The sequence below is a fragment of the Urtica dioica genome, chromosome 4 (genome assembly GCF_054948205.1).
Source record: "Urtica dioica subsp. dioica isolate 48M chromosome 4, U.dioica_male_clone48M_v1_H2, whole genome shotgun sequence".
Lineage (NCBI taxonomy): Eukaryota > Viridiplantae > Streptophyta > Magnoliopsida > Rosales > Urticaceae > Urtica > Urtica dioica.
Window position 1 is genome coordinate 6,431,824 of NC_142759.1, and position 21,440 is coordinate 6,453,263.

General features: G+C 36.2%; 4 protein-coding genes and 1 long non-coding RNA gene across 6 annotated transcripts; 2 read left to right on the forward strand and 3 right to left on the reverse strand.

Annotated features, from left to right (window-relative positions):
• Nucleotides 1-7,125: 7,125 nt before the first annotated feature.
• Nucleotides 7,126-8,004, reverse strand: LOC149399769 (uncharacterized). Its single transcript, XM_089610346.1, has one exon. It carries the CDS (start codon nucleotides 8,002-8,004, stop codon nucleotides 7,126-7,128), a length of 879 nt encoding a protein of 292 aa, XP_089466472.1.
• Nucleotides 8,005-9,684: 1,680 nt separating this feature from the next.
• Nucleotides 9,685-13,504, forward strand: LOC149399770 (pre-rRNA-processing ESF1-like protein). Its single transcript, XM_089611338.1, has 7 exons — nucleotides 9,685-10,205; nucleotides 10,348-10,422; nucleotides 10,621-11,039; nucleotides 11,199-11,361; nucleotides 11,448-11,576; nucleotides 11,753-12,474; nucleotides 12,828-13,504. Exons 1-7 carry the CDS (start codon nucleotides 9,744-9,746, stop codon nucleotides 13,177-13,179), a joined length of 2,322 nt encoding a protein of 773 aa, XP_089467464.1. The 5' UTR covers nucleotides 9,685-9,743; the 3' UTR covers nucleotides 13,180-13,504.
• Nucleotides 13,505-14,197: 693 nt separating this feature from the next.
• LOC149399771 (uncharacterized) lies at nucleotides 14,198-15,755 on the forward strand. Of its 2 annotated transcripts, none has more exons than XR_016296439.1 (2): nucleotides 14,198-15,211; nucleotides 15,275-15,755. It is a non-coding gene; the product is annotated as an uncharacterized LOC149399771 (long non-coding RNA). The 2 variants fall into 2 exon arrangements; XR_016296440.1 differs by having other exon boundaries at nucleotides 15,305-15,755.
• Nucleotides 15,756-15,827: 72 nt separating this feature from the next.
• LOC149399772 (aspartyl protease family protein 1-like) lies at nucleotides 15,828-19,880 on the reverse strand. The gene is made up of 10 exons (XM_089611344.1): nucleotides 19,355-19,880; nucleotides 18,698-18,839; nucleotides 18,353-18,591; nucleotides 17,690-17,914; nucleotides 17,452-17,587; nucleotides 17,267-17,340; nucleotides 17,090-17,189; nucleotides 16,943-17,000; nucleotides 16,789-16,860; nucleotides 15,828-16,412 (listed from the first exon to the last, which is right to left on the reverse strand). The coding sequence occupies exons 1-10, from the start codon at nucleotides 19,648-19,650 to the stop codon at nucleotides 16,192-16,194; spliced, it is 1,563 nt and encodes a 520-aa protein (XP_089467470.1). The 5' UTR covers nucleotides 19,651-19,880; the 3' UTR covers nucleotides 15,828-16,191.
• Nucleotides 19,881-20,600: 720 nt separating this feature from the next.
• Nucleotides 20,601-21,440, reverse strand: LOC149399773 (uncharacterized). The gene is made up of 3 exons (XM_089610347.1): nucleotides 21,312-21,440; nucleotides 21,174-21,228; nucleotides 20,601-21,118 (listed from the first exon to the last, which is right to left on the reverse strand). Exons 1-3 carry the CDS (start codon nucleotides 21,438-21,440, stop codon nucleotides 20,601-20,603), a joined length of 702 nt encoding a protein of 233 aa, XP_089466473.1.

Here is a 21,440-nt window from a genome sequence, read left to right on the forward strand (position 1 = left end):
ACCTGTAAGAGTGAATTGAGGGAGTGATGGGTTATAGAAGTGATATTGCCTTTGCAGCATATTTACGTTCATGCCCTTCTTTGATTTTTATTTTTATTTTGGCATGCGAAACTATTTTATGAAAAAATAATAAAAAGTAGTCATTCAAAATCAATTATCCTTAGTAGTTGTAGTTTCAAATATTTTGACAAGTAAATTTAAGTTGTCAATTCTTTTATATGTTTTTATTAAAAATATTGTCAAAATTTTCACTTTTAAATTTTTTAATCAGGAGATAAAAACAATTATTGAAATTTAATACTTGGACATTTTCATGCGTACAGAGATAAAACATAAATTTAAGTAAAACCGTTTCACACAGAGTTTTCATTCATAAGCATAGTTCATATATACTAAAACTTAATAATTGTTTTAAAACGTATTACAAATTAATATAGAGATTTGTAACTAACTAACCCACTTTAAACATGTGATTTAGGATATAGCATATGTTTGACAATTTTTAGGGATATAGCCAAATGACTTATGTGGTAATAATTAAGGTCTAATTTGCCCTTATTTATTAACAAAGGGAAACTTGATAAACCAAACATTTTGTTACACCACATTTGAAAATAAAGCCATATTTTGGTACTCTTAGGAAAACCAATCATTTTTGCTTATGAAAAGTCAAAAATACCCCCACCTTCCTTCTTCTTTCTTCCTTCAGTAACAATTAAATGAGTTCAAGAAAATCGAAACAAAAACACGGAGCAAAACCCACGGGACCAAACCCATTACATAAAATTTCTGAAATGTTTGAAATCTACGACATAAAATAACTGAAAAGTCTGAAATCCATTACATAAAATACCTGAAATATCTGAATCCAACACATAAATAACTGGAAAGTCTGAAATCCATTACATAAAAGAACTGAAATGTCTTAAATACATAAAATAATTGAAAAGTCTGAAATCGAAGACATAAAATAATTGAAATGTCTAAAATCAAAGACATAAAATCCAATACTACTGACGAAAAGTACACGACGCTATGGCTGAAGGCGTACTTCTTATTACCGATATCATCATCGTCATCTTCCTCACCATCCTATTGTTCACCCAAGTACCATCAAATAAACAACATATATTAACGTTTGGACCTGTTAAGAAGTTAAAAAGTATACATTTGAAGTCAAATCTGCACAAGTTAAAAAGTTCGAAATGCAATCGAAATAATAGCTATAAAGTTCGAAAGTACAGACAATAAATTCGAACTTTTTCCTGGATCCCAAATGACGAACCCAAACTCATTTTTTCAGCAAATCAAACAAATTTTTTACAAAATATCATCGAATTAGAGATCGAAACTTACTCATTTTTCTTCTCTCAAGTGGTTAACTACATAAAAGGCCCAACAAATTTGAGTTTAAAGGAATTAGGGCGTGGGCATCGTCCGTTCCTGCTTGAGCGCTGTGTGCAGCAACGTGAACAAGAAGAGGAAGGAGCGAAATGGCGGCGACGAGGAGGACTGGTTTGCGTCGGCGCTCTGGTTCGGGCTTAGTCAGTTCGTGCTTCGTCCTTTCTCGCCGTGCGTGGGTTTGGTCCCGTGGGTTTTGCTCCGTGTTTTTGTTTTGATTTTCTTGAACTCATTTAATTGTTACTGAAGGAAGAAAGAAGAAGGAAGGTGACGGCATTTTTTACTTTTCATAAGCAAAAATGCTTGATTTTCCTAAGAGTACCAAAACATGGCTTTATTTTCAAATGTGGTGTCACAAAATGCTTGGTTTATCAAGTTTCCCTTAACAAATTCGTCACTTTCTCTCTCCTATTTTTTTCAAATAATTTTTTTTGCATCACAACTTCAAAAATTCGTATCTTTCTCATACGAACTCGAAATTGAGTGATTTCAGATCCTACAAATTCGTGGTATCGAGATCTTCAAAAATAGACCCATTGTGTTTGATGAAAAATTATTTTTAATGCATCATATATACGTTTCCATTTTTTTTTTATAATTTCAAAATATTTCAGTTATTTCCATATTTAAGGTAGTTACATGATTTTTCTACATCTATGATATTAAACATGATTTTTCACATCTTCAGGTCTTTAATACATTAATGTCTGACTAGGATCGGAACATAATAATGTATTTATTCGATGAATTCGGCTAATACATTGGTAGGATCCCCCAAATGTGTCCGAAGAAGAAGAGCAGAGTAAAAGAAGCATGTCTGGATCTATTTTTGAAGATCTCGGCGTCACAAATCCGTAGGATTTGTAATCACTCAATTTCGAGTTCATATGAGATAAATATAGTTTTTTGAAGTTTTTATGTAAAAAAAGTGTAGGAAAAAAGTAGGAGATAGAAAATAACGAATTTGTTAATAAATAAGGGCAAATCAGACCTTAATTATTGCCACATAAACCTGTTGGCTATTTTCATAAAAGTTGTGAAACGTAGGCTAAAAAATAATTTCATAGTTTCATTTTGACTATTTTACTACACTGCCCATTAATATATATATATATATATATATATATATATATATAATTAATATTAAGATCCAATAATAAAGTGAATAATATATTATATATTAGATATATGTATATATATATAATTAATATTAAGATCCAATAATAAAGTGAATAATATATTTTATATTAGATATATGTATGTTTGTATTGTTTATCTATTAATATATGTGTATAGCTTTTTGGCATATACAATTTCGTATATGGTTTGAGTTTGGCGGTAGAGAAATATACACAATGATGTGAGCGACAGAGGAATTGGAATAAAAAAAATTGTGAGATAAAAGCAATAACGCTACACTTGAATATATAACGCTGTAGAGAATACACTCGAATGTGTGATTATTTTGACAAAAACTTCATTATCCAGCGCTGAAACTTTATATCACACATTCACTTTGGCATGCAGTTTATGGAGCAAAAAAGTCACATATCGTTTAGGTATATGAGTTATCTTAGATTTGGGCATTATAAATAAAGAAGGGAATTTTATAGGCCTGCGGAAATGAATAGCCCGAAAACAATTTTTAAACTTATTTTAATGTAATTATTTTACGTTTTTTATTCTTCGCCGCGCTTGAATTTGCTAAATATAACATATTTTGCGAGATATATACATCTCTCTCTCGCATCACTGCGAGAAACGATATCTCGCGTGAGATTTAAATCCTTGAACTTTATCACGATCTTCAATCTGGTCTTCAACAAGACTGTTTTTCTTCTTATTTCACTTATTAAAATATCTTTACTATATCAATTCTACACCTGGTTTCATTGCAATTGTAGATTCATAAGTCACCTGGTGTAGATGGCTACAAATCAATACGCGATTGAAGAACGAGTAATCACAACGTCATTTGTCAATGACGTCTATCATATTTTCTTCCAAGACATTCGACCGCTTCAACACCAAGATCCGTACATTATCAGAGTATGAAGACTTTGAAAAAGATTTTGTTCATCTTATACAGATGGCAGAATGGTTAGTTGTATCATTATGACAACTAAAAAAAGAAAAAGAAATATAGCTCTAACCCTAACACACAAAAAGTGAGGCGAGAGTAGGGATGGCAATTTAACCCGTTACCCGCGTTCCGACCCGTTATCCGATTTATTCGGGTCGGGTAATACCCGTTCTTTTTGGGTAAACGGGTAATACTCGTTAAAGTTTTAACGGGTCCGGGTACGGGTAATAGAATAGTCATCCCGTACCCGTTTACTCGGGACCCGACCCGTTAACTTTTAAATATTTAAAAATATCATAAATTTTTATATGTTGCAATGAAGATGATAGCGTTGCAATAAAGATGACCAAATTTACAATGAAAATGATCAATTTGCAATGAAGACTTCTTTTGTATTTTTTATTTCTTTATTTTGAATTTTAATGTTCTTTATATTGTAATAGCACTTTGATATTTTTCACCTAAATTTTATTATTTTTAAATTTTATATTGTTGATGGATTTTTATTTTATAAACGGGTAAACGGGTCTACCCGACCCGCTACCCTTTTTTTTAAACCGGGTAAACGGGTAACGGGTCCAATATTTTTAACCCGCTTACCCGGCGGGTATCTCCGTTACCCGACCCATCTCAAAATCCGGGTAAACGGGTCCGAGTAACAGGTAAAAAATAAGATTGTAGGTTGGTAATTAGTATGATGGTATAATAGGTAGATTTTTGTGTATCTCTCATTTGACTTTTGTTTGACCGGTCCTAGTTTGGTAAATTTTTGAAAAAAATAGGAAAATGGAATTTTACCTTAATTTAGTCCTACCTTTGTCAATTTTCCATTTTGTTACTCATACCTGAACCCCGTTTAAACTTTAAGTGTAACACTCGTTTGCGTGCTTATGCCGTTAGATAACGGGCCGATATGCAGATACTAGTTAAAAGTAAAACTGTGTGAGTAATATGACAAATCAAATATAAGATTTGAGTTTAGATCGACTTACTCTATAGAGTTTGATGGAATCTTAGCTAGTCACACACGCACTGAGTCACTTTAAGAAAATGTCTTCCCATAAAAAATAAAAAAAAAGTGGCAACCCTTTTTAGGATAAGTTTAGTTCAAACTATGATGGAATGATAATAAAAGGGGAGTAGAACAGAATGGAAGACGTCTTTGTTTGGTTTGTAAGTGAATAGAATGGAAAGTCAAATTTACAAAATTCCCCTTAATTTTCCCATCTTTTTTTTTATGATTGTTATAAACAATTTATCACTTTCAAAAAAATTAATCTTGGGGGCAAAAAAAAAATTTGAAACTATATTACAGCACATATTAGCTATTTCACTAAATTAATACAAATCTCGGCTATTTTGCAAATTCATAACTTTAAATTGGTTATTTAGCTACATCACTCAACTTGCTGGTAAATATCCATTTGAAACTTTGGCCTTAGTAAAATAACCAATCTTTCACAATTTGAGGCAAAATATCCTAAACTTGAAAAATCCGAATAATAGCCTTAGACCCAAACAGATCTCCAAACCCTTCTCAGCTCTGTTCACCTCGTCCCTGACCCAAACCCTAAAAATCACCATGGATGTACCTTCGAAGCTCCAGGTAATGTGCAGGTATGGCAGGCACATCATATCACATCCGTGAACGAAGTCCATCTGTTATGCCGGCGGTGAGACCAGAATCGTTTCCCTGAACCCGACCTCTGTTACGAACCTCGTTGCTCTCTCATCTCAACTCAAGCCTCGAGATTGCTTCGTCGTTGCGCTCAAATACCAGCTTTCGTATCACGATTTCGACTCTCTCATCTCCGTTTTCACCGATGAAGATCTCATAATCATGCTGAAAAGAGCTTCAACGCCTCGATTCGAGCTCAAGATCTCGTTTCGTCTTATCGTCATCATCGTCATCATTATCGATTTTTTCATATCAATTGCGAAGCAGGCTGTTCGTATTCGATCGCCGTCGGAGATCGTCTTCGAGTTTTTCTACGTTTTCTTCTTCTTCTTCTTCTTCCTATTTGATTTATTGCGCGGTGGATTAAATTTTTTGAAAGCATGATTAAATTTTTTGACATTTTATTCTTCTTCATTTTCTACTTTTGGTTTATCGAAGAGTGGATTAATTTTTTTTTAAAGTAGGATTAAATTTTTGACATATTCTTCTTCCTTTTCTACTTTTGGTTTATCGAAGAGTGGATTAAATTTTTTGAAAGCATGATTATTTTTTTTTTTGACATCTTATTATTCTTCTTTTTCTACTTTTAGTTTATCGAAGTGTGGATTAAATTTTTTGAAGGCAGGATTAAACTTTTTTGGTGTCTTCTTCTTTTTCTTCTTATGATTTATCGAAGAGTGGATTAATGCAGAAAGTACATTGGTTTAAAGTTTTGGAAACTTGGATTAATTATTTTAAAAATAATTAAGGGTATATTAGTATTTTTACATTATAAGTGGCTAAAATTCACTAACTTATGAAACTTTAACTATTTTGCTAAACACTAAGTTTGAAATGGCTAGTTCGTACAAAAATTCCTAAACTCTTTAAATCATTTTGAGGAATTGGCGGCATAAATCATCAAACTCTTTCTCTGGACTCAGTTTGGTACTCAAACTTTTTTTTTTTTTTGCCGGAAATAATCACTAAACTGCATTTCTAGTACCGACATTACTCATTTTAACGATACATTTGGACGGAAATCCATGTGTCTCAATCTAACATAAATTCGAGTACCAACTTATTTATTCTATTTATTGAATTCATTTATAAGTCCACCAACTTATTTATTCTATTTATTGAATTCATTTATAAATCCCAAATTGCTTCTTCTTTCTCTCGTCTGCTTAACTTCAAGTCCCGATCTTGCGGAGTCATGGCAGATCTTTGCTAGTGTGGCATTCCTGTTTGTGAGTGCGCTTCGTGGACAATTTTGAATCCTGGAAGGAGGTTCCACGGTTGCATCACAAAAAATGTAAGCTCTCGAATCACGATTGTGAATCGCGTCTTTGTTTTCTCCGAAAAGGCACCTCTTTGTGTTTGTTTTCTCATGAAGATGGTGGGTGCGGGTATTTCAAATGGATAGACCCAGAAATGTGCTATAGATCGAAGCAGATCATTCCGGGTTTGCTGAGGAGGACGAACATGTTAGAATCCGAGAATGCGGGACTTCGAAGTCAGATTTTCAAGCTGAAGATAGCTCTGTTCGTTGTCATTGTCGTTGTTGTAGTTTTTTACATGCTCTGAACATATTTGGTTATGTTTGGTTAGTCAGATAATAGACCAAATGCTCTGCTCGAAGTAAGATTTTAAGGTATCTGTTTTAAGGGTTTTGTAATGATGTAATGAAGACTGATTTCAATGCAATGCAATGACAATTTTTTGTTTGAACTGATACTTTTGCAGTGTTATGGTGGTGATGAATTTACAATGTTATATTGACACTAAATTGGACTGAATTGACACTAAAGTTGGGACTGAATTGACACTAAATTGGGACAAAATTGACACTAAAATTGGGACTGAAATTGAGACTGAAATTAAACAAAACTCTAGACTGAAATTGAGACTAAAATTGCTGAAATTATAAGGCTTCAAAACAAAGCCATACATTGTCACATCCTTACAGAATATCATCCATACATTAGTCTATTACATTGTCACAAAACAAAGCCATACATAGGCTGATAACAAAATGTCTATGATGGCCTGCTTGGCCACACTTGCTGCAGTGGTTGACTTGACCCTTTCGTGATTGCTTCGTGGCATGATCTGGATAGGGGCCAAAACCAGGAGCTGCTTCATCATTGCTTTTGTTTCTCTTTTTCTTGGGTCTTCCTGGCAGGGTGATATCCGGTGGTGGTAGAATGGGGTTCAGTCCAGTGTCTGGCCATTGATCATGACTTGTCATTGGTTGTATGACTCCACTGTATGCAGCAGTATAAGCCGCATACGTGTACCAGCTATCAACAAAGTCAATTACCTCCAAGCCAGAAGACCAAATGCTTGCCAATGCATGATGACAAGGGAGTCTTGTTAATTGAAAACTCCTACAACTGCAAGTCCTTCCACGCAGATTAACCACATAAGTTTCAGTACCACGAAAAGTCACCCGATACTTTGCATTACCAGCCAAAGTTGCTTGACAATACTTTGTCAATTGCTTGTTGGACTCCAAAATCTTCACAATGCGCTTGCCAACTGGATGAATCCATCTCTGAGCATCAAGCCTCTTTGTAGAAAATCTCTTCTTCAGCCAAAATCTAATTGTCTCTAGCAAAGTAATAATTGGCCGTTCTCTTGCACCTAGTATAGAAGAGTTAAAACTCTTACAAAGGTTGTTGAGAAGCATATCACATTTCACATTGGTTCTGAAATGTGATTTGCTCCACTCCTTTGGATCCTTTTGTGAAAGCCACTCATACGCCTTCACATCCTCTTCCTTAAGCTCACCCATCCTCTTTTTGAAATCAGCCTCTGTAGTTGCTTTAGCGGTCGCCCATAACATTTGCTTCAGCAGCATTCCATTGTGCTCCTTGAAATTTGCGTGTAGATGTCTAACACAAAACCTCACTTCAGCCCCCGGGAACACATCTGACACAGCTCTCTCCAATCCTTTTTTGTCGATCACTTATCATTGTGAAAGTGCTAGGATTTTCTATTTCTAGATCTTCACTAAGAAGTGACATGAACCATCTCCAAGTCTCTGTGTTTTTCTTCTCAACCACTGCATAAGCCACCGGGAATTGAGAATTGTTTGGATCAATTCCAATAGCAGCCAATAGCATCCCGTTGCAGTACCCCTTAAGAAAACAACCATCAAACCCAAGCAAAGGTCTACAACCTCTATTGAAGCCATCCTTGCAAGCAGTTAGACAAACGTAGACCCTCTCAAACACTTTATTACCATTCACCATCATTGTTTTCAGTATAGCAGTTGTGCCTGGATTAGTCTTCATCAATTCCTTGCACTAATCGTCAAGTATCTTGTACTGGTCTTCAACAGATCCCTCTAAGGCTTCCCTTGCCTTTTTCTTTGCCCTGTAGAATATGTTCTTTGTGACATTGGTGAACTTTGCTGCACAACTCATTTCCTTGAAGCTTTGAAAGTCCAAGTTATGGTTAAACCTAAACTGATCAATGAAATGATGAGCTAGCCAAGTACTGGTGACGAGTCTATTATCAAACACAATGCCATACTCGTGCTTATCTATCAGAGTATTCATTTTGACTGTTTTATAATCTGTGTTCAAGACCCTAGCATACAATATCCATTTGCAAGCTTTCCCTTTACATCGGACTCGTATCCTAGTTTGATCATTGCTGTAGTACTTGAAGTCCCTATCCGACTTGATAAATTCTGCTTTCAAAACCTTACTGAGCTGTACAATACTAGGGAAAAGCATCCCTAACCTGAACTTGAAAGATTCATGGTTTGAGCGCGGGTTATAGTCTCTTTTCCTTGGCATATGTTCGTCATCGTCACTGTGGATGTTCTCGAGTTCGCTATCAGACTCAACCCCATCAGACTCTTCATTTTCTCCGTTGACTTCGTTGCAGACCTCGTTCATACCTGCCCACCATGTCTGATTCTGGGTCGTGTTTTGTGGATGAACCGCCTCTTCTTGCTCATCTTCGCCGCGGTATTCCTCTTCCACGAGTTCGAAATCTCCTTGGAGATCAGGCTCTTGATCGTGTATCTCGTGTTCATTGTGTATCTCGCGTTCATCGTGAATCTCGTGTTGATCTTCTTCATCCATCTCACGTAACAAATTCTCTTCTCTTCGATTTCAAAGATTTTGGAATTTTTTGATTTAGGGATTTAGTAATTAGTTTTTTTTTTCTTTCTATTATGTTTATATTTTACTTTAATTGTTTTTAACGTCTGTATTCCGCCGTGTGTAATCTGAGCCGTTGAATTGTTTAAATGAGTAACGCTAGAAATGCAGTTTAGTGATTATTCCCGTAAAAAAAAGTTTGAGTACCAAACTGAGTCCAGAGAAAGAGTTTGATGATTTATGCCGCCAATTCCTCAATTATTTTTGATGATTTTCGTCTCTTATTTTGGTTTGTAGTCGTTTGTTGTGAATATTTTGGTTTGCAGTCGTTTGTCTACATAGATTGGGCCTGAGGACTTTTAGTCATAAGCCCATGGCACAAATTAGCCCTTTTCGCGCCATCTCGTAAATCTCCTCTCGTTTAACTCTTTTTCGTTAAACCCTAGCCATAGCCATAGCCATAGCTCTGAAGAAAATCCCGATCATGGGGTCGAAGAAATCGAACGACGGCGATAGGAACTCTAAGAAGAAGAATAAGGGAATCGCGCCCTCGGATCATGATAGCAAGGGTGGCTCAGGGATGATCTCCGATCCCCGGTTCGCTTCCGTGCACTCGGACCCCAGGTTCCAGAAGGTTCCGAGGAACAAAACGAAGGTCGAAATAGATTCCCGGTTTGACGGAGTTTTCAAGGATAAAAAATTCGTCGGTTCTTCAGCTCCGGTTGACAAGCGAGGTAGGCCGAAGAAGGACTCTGAGAATTTTCTCAAGGAGTTCTATCAGATCGAGGAAAACATAACCAAAGAAGAAGAAGATGATTCTGAGGAAGAGAAGAGGAGCGAGAAATCGGAGTCCCAGTCGGGCGACGAGTTGGTGGAGAGCGATTCGGATACTTCGAGTGACGACGACGAAGCCGTGGTTTATGGTTTGGACGACGAGCCTGCACCGGTAATTCTTTTTACGATAGTGATTCAGACAAATGAAGTGAAGAAGATTTTGAATAGACTTTATTCATGCTCTTTGAAAATTTGGATTTGAGCATATTTGGGTTGAATTGAAGTTGTAGCTAATAAAATTACTTGTTTTGAAGGAGGAAAACGTACCAGAAATTGAAAAAGAAACGCGGAGGCTTGCTATTGTAAACATGGATTGGAGGCATATCAAGGTATTTTAAAACTAATTCGAATGAAAAATTTGATGATTGTATCTTTGTTTTATTTCAAAACAAAAAGCTGGAGAGAAAAAAAAAAGTATGAATTATGACCTAGTGAGAGGCTCTGGATTTGAGTACTATCAGTCCCCTTTTTATTCCCTTTAAAGGGAATTGGCTATCCGCTGAGAGATTTTTTTGCGTGTAATACAGGCATCAGATTTGTATGTGATTTTAAGCTCGTTTCTGAATGAAAATGGACAAATTTTATCGGTATCTGTCTATCCGTCGGAGTTTGGACTCCAACGTATGGCAGAGGAAGAAGTTCATGGTCCTGTTGGCCTCTTTGATGATAAAAATGAAAACAGTAGTGATGATGAGGATGAACATAACGATGAAAGTGAGAACAGTAGTGATGATGAGGATATGAATGCGAATGATGATGAAAGTGAAGACAGTAGTGACAATGAAGATGAGAATGAGGATGAATTAGACGAAAAATCGCCTATGAAAGAGGAAGATGTTCACGGTCCCATTAGCCCCGACTACGATGATGATGATGAAAGTGATAAAGAGAATGCTGAAGAAATAGACAACGAGAAATTGCGAGAGTATGAGAAAAGCAGGATGAGGTGATTGATTCGTGCAATGTCTGGCTGTTTTTTTTTTTTTTTGGTAATAAAGTTTGCAAGATCATTGTTTTGTGCCTATGGTTTTAGACTGTTTCTTTTAGTATACATATAATCTGTTCTTTTTTTTTAATGTTTCTGTTAACGTGACTTGTTGCTCAGGTATTATTATGCGGTGGTGGAATGTGATTCAGTCGCCACAGCAGATCATCTTTACAAAGCTTGCGATGGTGTTGAGGTTGCAAGATCTTCCAATATGCTTGACATGAGGTTTATCCCAGATTCAATGGAATTTAAACACCCACCTCGTGACGTTGCTACGGAGGTATGTATTTTATTGCTGTTTAATTTACTTTTGCTGAGATAAATAATTTAAAGTCAAGTGTTACAAAAGTTTGTAACTATTCTCAGGCACCTTCAAAATATGATGGTTTGAACTTTCAAACTCGAGCTCTGCAACAGAGTAAAATTCATCTTACTTGGGACGAGGATGAACCGGATCGTGCGAAGACGTTGAAACGCAAACTCAATGCTGAACAGGTTGATGTGCTTTTTTTCTTAGACGAAGCTGTTAGTATAAGTCTACTCTCCGTTTCATTTTTTGAATGCATTCACTTAGAGGTGTTTCTACTGTATGATTTTTACAATTATCTCTGTTTTGCTGTGATATTGGTGCATATGTCATGAGCTATGTTTTAACATATTTCTGTTTTCAGCTCGAAGACTTGGAATTAAAAGAGTACCTTGCTTCTGATGATAGTGAAAGTGACGAGGATGACGATGCAGATGTTACAAAGGAAGATAATGACAAAAAGCAAAAGAAGCGAGATTTATACAAAGCCTTACTCAACTCTGCTGGTAATAATTCAGACGGGGACGAAGATGAAGAAGACGACAATGCCAAGAACATGGAGGTCACATTCAGTACCGGCTTGGAGGATCAAAGCAAAATTTATCTGGAAAAGGACAAAAAACAAGAGACGGTCTGGGAAGCCCATCTCAAAGCAAGACGCGAGAAAAAGAGGCTTAGAAATAATAGGTCTAAGGGCTCATCAGAGGATGAAATTAGTGATGATGACCGAGAGGTGGAAGAGGAATCGGGCGACTTTTTTGTTGATGAGACGATGGCCGAAAAGAAACCCAAGAAGTCCGAAGGAAAGGGTCCGAAAAGAGCAAAGCGAGAAGATGACCCAGACAAGGAAGTCGAAGCGGCGACCGAAGCCGAGCTCGAGCTACTACTTGCTGACGACACCGGTGCAGGGACGGGTGTCAAGGGCTATAATTTGAAGCCCAAGAAGGTCAAGGGCAAAAAGGGTAAAAAGGTTAAGAAAACCCCGGAAGAGGATGAAATCCCTCCCGAAGTTGACGATCCGCGATTCAGCATGCTATTCACTTCGCCGGATTTTGCCTTGGATCCCACTGATCCACAATTCAAAAGGTACCTTCTTAGCCTCTTTAATAGAGAAACTAACAATTAATAAATCTTTTGGGCTATGTTTGAAACCCGAATGTTACGATGGAAATTGAAAATTTGAAGGAAATATGAGTAAGAATCGAAATTCGGTATTGTGGTTGTGGAGTCAAGGAAATTTCAGGGGGAAAGGGAATATATTTTCATTACTTTTTCCTCGATTTGTTTTTTTCTTCGATCCAAACTTAAGAAAAATACAATGGAGTCTCATTTTTCCTCGCTCATATTTCCACATTCCAAATATACCCTTGACGAAATGCCCGAAATTCACTACCATTTGCGGAATATACCCTAATAGACACATTTGCTGTTCATTGCAGGACCGGGACTTATGCTCGGCAAGTTGTGTTGAGGAAGCAAAAGCACAACGAAGAGTTTGACGAAAGGCCTTACCCGGTGCCCGCTGAACCTAAGGTTCTCACAGAAGAGCGAGGAAAGGCCGACGATCGAGACTCAAACAGAAAGAAGTACGAGCTATCGACGGAGATAAGGTCGGTGAAGATGAGATGTCAGCAAATCAAGCCGAGTTCTAAGGAGAAGGCCGACGAGTCTGTGGCGAGGGACCAAGGCTCGAAACCGGAGAAGACGAAGAGGGAGAAGATTCGAGATAACGAGCTTGCTTCGATGGTTCAATCAGTCAAGAGGCATGGGTTGAACAAGAAAAAGAGGTGAAAACAGAACCAAAGAAGAAGATGATGATTCTGAGGAAGAGAAGAAGAGTGAGAAATCGGAGTCCGAGTCGGGCGACGAGTTGGTGGAGAGCGATTCGGATACTTCAAGTGACGACGACAAAGCCGTGGTTTATGGTTTGGACGAAGAGCCTGAAGCACCGGTAAATCTTTTTAAGATATTGACTCGGATATTAAAAAAAAAAAGTGAAGAAGATTTTTAATAGACTTTATTCATGCTCTTTGAAATATTTTAAAACAATAATTTAGTCATATATATATTATCCATTTTTGGCTTTAGGAGAGTCAAAAATGGCTTTATTGTTCTTCCTATTCTTCTTCTTTGTCTTAGTCATTTTTTCTTCTTCCTTCAAACTCTCCACGGAATCATACTTTTTAATCTCGTCTTCAATATTGACTTTTGTCTTCTGTGGTCACCCTTTGATTATGACTTGATTGGTCATTCTTTTCTTCGTCCTTCGTAGAAACCCTAATCGAATTCGAACACAAAAACACAAAACTTAAAAGAATTCCTGTTAAATATAATCAAATTTTTTAAACAAAAATGCAAAGTATAATAATTATCTATCTTCGGCTATATCATTAGCAAAGTCATTGCTCGTAGATGGTTCGGCAAAATCAGACTTTGTCTCGTCACTCTTTTCTTCTTTCTTCAAAGAACCGTTAATTGAATTCGAACTCTTTTCTTCTTTCTTCAAAGAACCGTTAATTGAATTCGAACACATAAATTCAAGAACTCCTGTTAAATACAAACAAATATTTTAAAACAATAATTTAGTGGTATATTTATTACCTATCTTTGGTTTTAGTAGCTTCAACAAGGCTTTTCTTGTTCTTCCTATTCTTTTTCTTTTTTCTCTTACTCACAGAATCACACTTTGGCTGGTCTTTCTTCTTTTCCGTAGAAGAATTCTTCCCCCCCCCCCCCCCCCCCCCCCCCCCATTAATATATTCAACCATTTTATCCACATCATATTCAGTGAAATTGCGATTGCAACAAAAGTATTGTTCTTCTATTCGCTATTGATATATTATATCAAACAGGTTACCTGCAGACACTTCAATGCTTAATCCGAGAAAAACACATTGTTTCTAATTTTGAAAAATATTCTAAAGCAGCATTATAAGCAGTTATCAAGTTAAGATACATATCGCAGAATCTGTTTTCCCCCGTAATCAAATCGTTCTGAAGATCAAGGAGAATGGAATGGACTCTGGGAAATCCTAACTTAAAAAATATACATCAAATACAAACAAGGCCAGAATCATTGTGTTTGATGTATTTTTTAGGTTGGGATTTCCAAGAATCTATTCCATTCTCCTTGATCTTCATAATGATTTGATTACGGGGGGAAAACATATTCTACGATATGTATTCTAGCTTGATAACTGCTTATAATGCTGTTTCAGATTATTTTTCAAAATTAGAAATTGCAGTTTGTGCTTTTCCCGGAGTAAGCATTGAAGTGTCTGCAGGTAGCCTGTTTGATGTAATAAATCAGTAGCGCGAATGGAGTAACAATAATTTTGTTTTATGGTTTTCAACATATATTGTCGAAAAAATTGTTGAACCTGAAACCAGTTAACATTTTTAAGCATAGTAAGTTTCTGTGAGTTTAATAGTTTATAAATAATATTTTTCATGTAATCCCAATTCCATTGAAGAGGATTTGGATAAAATTGTTGAATATATTAATAGAGGGGAGAATTCTTTAACGGTAAAGAAAAAAGACCAGCCAAAGTGTGATTCTGCAAGTAAGAGAAAAAAGGAGAAGAATAGGTAGAAGAACAAGAAAGGCCTTGCTGAAGCTACTAAAACCAAAGATAGGTAATAAATATACCACTAAATTATTGTTTTAAAATATTTGTTTGCATTTAACAGGAGTTCTTGAATTTGTGTGTTCAAATTCAATTAGGGGTTCTCTGAAGGAAGAGGAAAATAGTGACGAGACAAAGTCTGATTCTGCCGAACCATCTACGAGCAAAGACTTTGTTGATGATATAACCAAAGATATGTAATTATTATACTGTGCATTTTTGTTTCAATAATTTGATTATATTTAACATGAGTTCTTTAGTTTTGTGTTTGTATGTTCGAATTCGATTAGGGTTTCTACGAAGGACGAAGAAAAGAATGACCAATCAAGTTATAGTCAAAGGATGAACACAGAAGACAAAGTCAATATTAAAGACGAGAGTACAAAGTATGATTCTGTAGAACCATCTACAAGTTTGAAAGGAAGAAGAAAAAAATGATAAGACAAAGTCTGATTCTGCGAGTAAGAGAAAAAGGAAGAAGAACAACAAAGCCCTTTCCGACTCTCTTACCGCCAAAGATGGGTGATAAATATACCACTACTAAGTTTAGAGGGTAAGTTATAAGATCTATTTTTTTTCTTCGTCAAATAATGTTTGCGCAATTTTGTTTATTAACCGGTTGTCTTTTTGTCCGACGTATCCACCGACATCGTGATACGCTTGAGATGCAGATTGAGAATTCATGTTTCTAGCTGAATTATGATGCACATTAATAACTAGCATTAGAAATAATTATCGGAATTGCAAGTGTATTATAACTTGTGTACACGTAACCTATCAGTATTCAGGATAACGAAAAATGACATTATCAATAAAAAATAAGTCATAGCAAAGCATTATTTATCATGGTGCGAAAGCAAATAAAGCTGGCCAATTTTCTTCTCTAATCAACATCAAACTTCCTCAAAAAAAGTATGACGCAAAGAAATCAAGTGGGAAATCAAAAGACCAGCCACAAAAGACCCCAGCCAGCCAGAAAGATGGAACAAAAATAGAGTCTGCTCATAATCAAAACAATAAATACAACCCCATGTTTGTGTATACCAATTATAAGGACCAAAAAAATAGGAAGCTAAGGGAACTTCCAATTTTTGCCTGGATGAATATGAACACCTATAAATACAATATCAATTATTATAGTACAGTGGCTGATATTAAAAAAAAAAAAAAAAAAACCCTATAAAAACATGAGAAAGAATGGAGAAAGAATGAGCAGTAGGGTAAGGTATGTGAAAGAGGTGAGCTTGGTGGAATGGTTCCTTGATGGCCCGGCCACAGGTATAACGGTGCTGTTCGTGGTCCCCGATGTGGCTTCTGGGTCAACAGTGCTAACAGGTGAAATGGCCGGAGAATTTGACTGAACCAGGGGTATCATTGTCGTTTCTTCGTCTTCGTAGCCTATTATTAAGGGAAATTCGGTGTCATTGACATTAACTTAAAAACCAAAAACAGTGGGTTTTCCAGCGCAAAAAAGTCCTTGAACTTTCATGATTTGACATTCCTTTGGGGTTTCTTATTATTATTTTACATGAAATTCAAAACCTAAATAACTACAACATACTTACAAACTAATAGAATATAATTAGTTTCTTTTCATTAAACTAAGAAGTTACTCGTGTAGGTATATATGTTTTAAAGAGCTGGATGTTAAATTTGATAAATAAAAATAAATGAAACAGGTTATGCACGAAAATGCAGAAATAAAAAATTTCAAGAGACTATTTGCGCTAAAAAGCCATACAAACAAATGGTGTTTGAATTTGTGTCCACTCACAGTTAGATTTTTTCCAGCCAAGGACCAGTTTCTCGCGATCGAAGATTACACGATAGCCAGTCATGAAGTTCTCTGCACAAATTCAGTAAAGGTTAATTGGAATATTCGAAAGCAAAGTTCTGAAAAATAAATCCGCGACTATAGAAGTACTCACGTCCGATGAGATTGATATCTTCGCTTTTGATGACAGCCAGACAGTAGACTAGTTTTTCCTGGTGAGAGCACACGAAAGAAAACCGTTTAATTTCTTTATTTCCCGGTTTCTGATAGAATAACATTATCAAATAGAAAAATGCCTCACATCAATAGAAACTATAATTAGCGGATCATTGACTGCGTAATCCTGTCCACCTTTCATGGTAAGATTCAAAGGGGGGTAAAGAAAGCTCTCTTGATTTGGGCTGCATGGAGTAAAATGTAAGAAACTTTAGGTTCTTCTCATCGAACATTATGACCAAGGAAGAAAAAAGAAACTGACCCCAGATCATAACAGTACTCAAAAGGAATACTGGAGCTATTTCTATGCCGGTCTTCTTTAGTTTGCATATTGAACTGTGCAAGAACAAGCGCAAGAACCATAAGCTATGACAAGCCACGCAAAATAAATATAAAAAGAAAAAAAGGCGAATCGGACGAAGAAACAAAAGCTTGAGAAACACTTACGCTCTCGGTGATCTGAGTGTAGGCGGGGTCGGTTAAGTACGTGAAGGAAGTGCCAGAGTCGTAAATCGCGTGGAACTCAAGATCTGCCTTTGTCCCTCCCATGCTTATTTGAGTCACTGTCAAGTTATAAGTCGGACTGCGAACCAAATAAAAGAAAATTCACTCCCGAAACTCAGAACATTAGAGATTAAGATTGTTGAGCCATGTACGTATGTATAAAAAGCATTGAAGCACTGACTGTGATTGTCTGAGATTGAAGGGGGTCTCTGACTGGTCCGCGGTACCATTGTCTCCGAACCTGATTCTTCCGACCCCGTCCTTGCCGAAACACATTGAGAAGGAATTCGAGGTGAACCCGTTTTTGGCCAAGATGGTGGGAACGGCGATATCCTCGATCCCAAGCCCGATCAGACCGTTCGGAGCCGCTACCTCCAAAAACGTACCTGTCTGAACTCTACCGCAACTGGAAACCATGAAAACCCACTATGAGTAGTTAGTACTCTTACTCTCACTATTTCAGATCTTAAAGAGTTCTATTTTCACTTCATCATAAACTTCCTTAGCTAAACAAGTTGTTGACCCATCCATCGGAGAATTTAGGAAATTTCGGCCATTAAAAGAAAAAGGCTATATTTTGAACTTTGTGCTCTAATACATAATAACATTGAATCCTTAATCTAATATTGAGCTTCTATGTTAAGTAATTATGTATTGTGGATTGTCAATAAAAATTTGCCCGTTAAAAGTGATCTAATATCAGGTACCCTTTCGCTATTCTGATGTGTTAAATGTTCAACACAATACATGTCAAGTATCATGAGTTTATATATTTGACAGTAGATGAGTAACTCGCGATCTTGTAAACCCCGTGTGTGATGACAATAGGAAAGAGAGGACTGACCCGAAAGTGATTGGAGCGTCGACTATCTGGCGTTTGGAGTCGTCGGTGGTCAAGTGAAGAACGTCTTCGACCAAGACGCCGGTGGAGGAAGTTCTGTTGGAGAGATACACAACTTGGTAAGGGCACGGACTGGAATCGGAGGAGCAGCGCCTCCGCTGAGCGCATATCGAGTTGTTACAAGCCACTTTTGAACCCGTCGACGACGTGTTCGTGCTGTACATGCTGATATTCACTTCCTGCTTTCCCAACACACATTATCAAAATGAAATGAGATGAGACTGTCTGAACAAGAGATCACAGGTGTATTTGTTTTTTTTTTTTAAGGCTAGATTGAAATTAACAAACTCGTTCGTTGGAGAATCTTAGGCCACCGACGCAACCGCCTTCTTGACAGTCGCAAGGTAACCAGAATAAATCGCTTCCTGTGTCCAAGGCCACCAAGTATGATGAACTTGGTGTGCCAATTGATATATTTGCATAATGTAAACTGCACACAAATTTTAACATGGAAAATATAAATAAATACAATCCAAATGAACCAAACGCAATACTGGTATGGAAGTTTCTAAATACCAATTAAAAGAAAAGTCGATTTTTTTTTTTACGGAGTTAATTTTGCTAAAAATATTCCGCCTAGGAACATTAATTTACAAGCTTTTTTCCCCCAGAATTTAGACAATTTAATATACCCTCTTTTTTGCTCTTAAAAAAAACCCTTCTTTAATGTTTCCAAAAAACATCCCCTCTTTATAGCTATATCATCATCCCTTTCCAAGACTTTATTTTATTTTATTTTATTTTTAAGCCTTCTTACCAACCAAACAAAACTTGCAAGCTCAAAATTAAAGCCACCACAGCCACAGGTACTTAATCTATACTATTCCTTCACTTTCTCGGTTACCAATCACAGCAATAACAGTTCAGAAATTCCTTCACTTTCAATCACAGCAATAATAACATCTCAGAACTTCAGAGAGAGAGAGAGAGAGAGAGATTCCGTACAATCCAAAAGAACCGCCGAGCTGAATGGTATTGTTACCAGAGGAAAAGATGAGAGGCGATTGGTATTTCGAAGAAGCCAAGTGTCTTCCTCTGTGAAATCGATCGCCATCGGCCAAAACCTTGTAGTAGTCCCAGCTTCCCTTCTCCGGAGCTTCATCGAACCCCAAAATCCCCTTCACCGGATCGGAAAATCTGTGGTGGAGATCCATACCGTACATTCCGTAACCATCGCAGCTCAGGATAATTCCCGCCAAAACCGCCATAGCTAAGCTCAAAAACCTCGACCGTGATTCCATCGCTCTCCGATAATGATAATGTCGAACTCAGATAAAAAAAAAAAATCGAGATAAATGAATTAATACAAAAAAGAAAAGAAACAAAAAGACTAGTTGAGTTAGAGACGAAGACGAGGAAGTAAGAATTGGAAATGGTTTATATATTCATAAAAAGACTTTTCTTCTTTATCTCTCTCTCTCTTTCTAAATTCTTTGCGAGTGTTAATTGAGCAACGAACGGTAAGTTTTTTGGTTACGTACTCTTTCTTGCTATCTCAGTGTGTGAGGTCGAAAACCGCGGGTATTGTGGTCCCGCCAAAGTATAAAAAATTGAATACATCTCTTATTTATTTATATATTTTTTTGTGGGTGTCATTAGGTGTGTGTTATCTCCGACGGCGATGCATTTTGCATCAATATTTATAGATTTCACTCCAATCATGATCTATAATTTGATGCATTTTCTATATTTGCATCTTATTTCAATAGTGATGATCTAAATATAGATCACCACTATTCATAGATGTATAAACTTTTTTTAATACCAAAACTTTTAATAATTCTATTATTGACCCTTTTTGAATTTGTAGTTAAAATTTTGTCCTTTATGTATATATTTTAATAAAACTGTTTAAATTATTAAATATATATTCTAAAATACTTCAATTTAAATACAACTCATACATTAACAAAAAAATACTACAATTAACCCACAATACTTTCTTATAAATAAAAAAAAACCACAATACTACATAGACAATTGAAATAAATATAACAAAGGCATTAAAAAAAAAAACTACTACAATCAAACCACAATACACTACATAGACTATTGAAATAAAAATATCAAAGACAAAAAAAATAAAAAATTGAAATACTTAAAAACACACCTTCATAATTTCATGCTACTCGGACTTATATGAAAATCTAGCTAGTAGTGTGGAAAATAAGCTCCAGATCCTCCAATATTGTCAAATATTGTCATTGATAGAATTAGAAGCACCATGTTGTCGCAGTTGTTCCTCGTATTTTTTACGAGAAATTCGTGCTTGTTCATCAATAATAAAAGCACGTCGGATTGGATCACTAATAGTATTTGGGTCTTGTATCATGATTTTGATATCCATATTTTTCTCTTTCATTTCTAATCGGCGGCGTACGATCTCCGTTTGTTGTTGTTGAGCATCTAGTTGTGCTTGTCTCTGGATGGTGGCTTGTTTCAACAAATCTTTTAGCTCTTCATCACGCTCTCTTTGTAGCTTTTCGTTAGCAGAAGCTTCATCTTGCATCTTTCTTTTAAGTTTTGCCTTTTTCACTCCAATTGGCCGAGATGATGAACCACCAAATGTGTCGTCATCTAAATTAATTGCAAAAGAAGAAATTCCTTGACTTTCTGATGCGGAGGAATCAGGAGTGGGATTATCGGATTGTGATGACTCAGTTACATTAACATGTTGCCTACTACCATTTCTAGCAGTAGGTACATTATCTTTTAAATTAACAGAATTTTTTAACTATATGCCAAACATGGTCAAATTTAAAACCATTTTTATACTTCGAAATCGGAGTCTGCATAAACAGGGCTTTAGCTCGAGTCATCTGTAAAATATTATAGGAAAATTAATATTATGACACAATGTGACCTACAAAAATTAATATAAACAGATGAAAAAAAAACTCACAATGTCGGCATCTGAAGCACCACTTGGATTCATATTCTCGATCTGCCGCACACAACTTTTCAATCTTTTCACCGCAGAAATTATAGTATTCCACCGACATCTAAGATAGTCAGGGATACGATACTCCAT

What these genes read in the sequence shown, in the direction of transcription:
- LOC149399769 (XM_089610346.1), bottom strand. Translation starts at nt 8,004, where the DNA reads ATGCTGCTGAAGCAAATGTTATGGGCGACCGCTAAAGCAACTACAGAG.
- LOC149399772 (XM_089611344.1), bottom strand. Translation starts at nt 19,650, where the DNA reads ATGGAATCACGGTCGAGGTTTTTGAGCTTAGCTATGGCGGTTTTGGCG. An exon ending in TTCAATCTCAGACAATCACA is followed by an intron (nt 17,588 to 17,689) that starts GTCAGTGCTTCA and finishes TTTGGTTCGCAG; the next exon opens with TCCGACTTATAACTTGACAG. An exon ending in TAATTATAGTTTCTATTGAT is followed by an intron (nt 17,001 to 17,089) that starts GTGAGGCATTTT and finishes TGCTCTCACCAG; the next exon opens with GAAAAACTAGTCTACTGTCT.
- LOC149399770 (XM_089611338.1), top strand. Translation starts at nt 9,744, where the DNA reads ATGGGGTCGAAGAAATCGAACGACGGCGATAGGAACTCTAAGAAGAAG. An exon ending in TGGATTGGAGGCATATCAAG is followed by an intron (nt 10,423 to 10,620) that starts GTATTTTAAAAC and finishes CGTGTAATACAG; the next exon opens with GCATCAGATTTGTATGTGAT. An exon ending in ACTGATCCACAATTCAAAAG is followed by an intron (nt 12,475 to 12,827) that starts GTACCTTCTTAG and finishes TGTTCATTGCAG; the next exon opens with GACCGGGACTTATGCTCGGC.
- LOC149399773 (XM_089610347.1), bottom strand. Translation starts at nt 21,440, where the DNA reads ATGGAGTATCGTATCCCTGACTATCTTAGATGTCGGTGGAATACTATA. An exon ending in GTGCTTCAGATGCCGACATT is followed by an intron (nt 21,229 to 21,311) that starts GTGAGTTTTTTT and finishes AATATTTTACAG; the next exon opens with ATGACTCGAGCTAAAGCCCT. An exon ending in GATTTCGAAGTATAAAAATG is followed by an intron (nt 21,119 to 21,173) that starts GTTTTAAATTTG and finishes TTAATTTAAAAG; the next exon opens with ATAATGTACCTACTGCTAGA.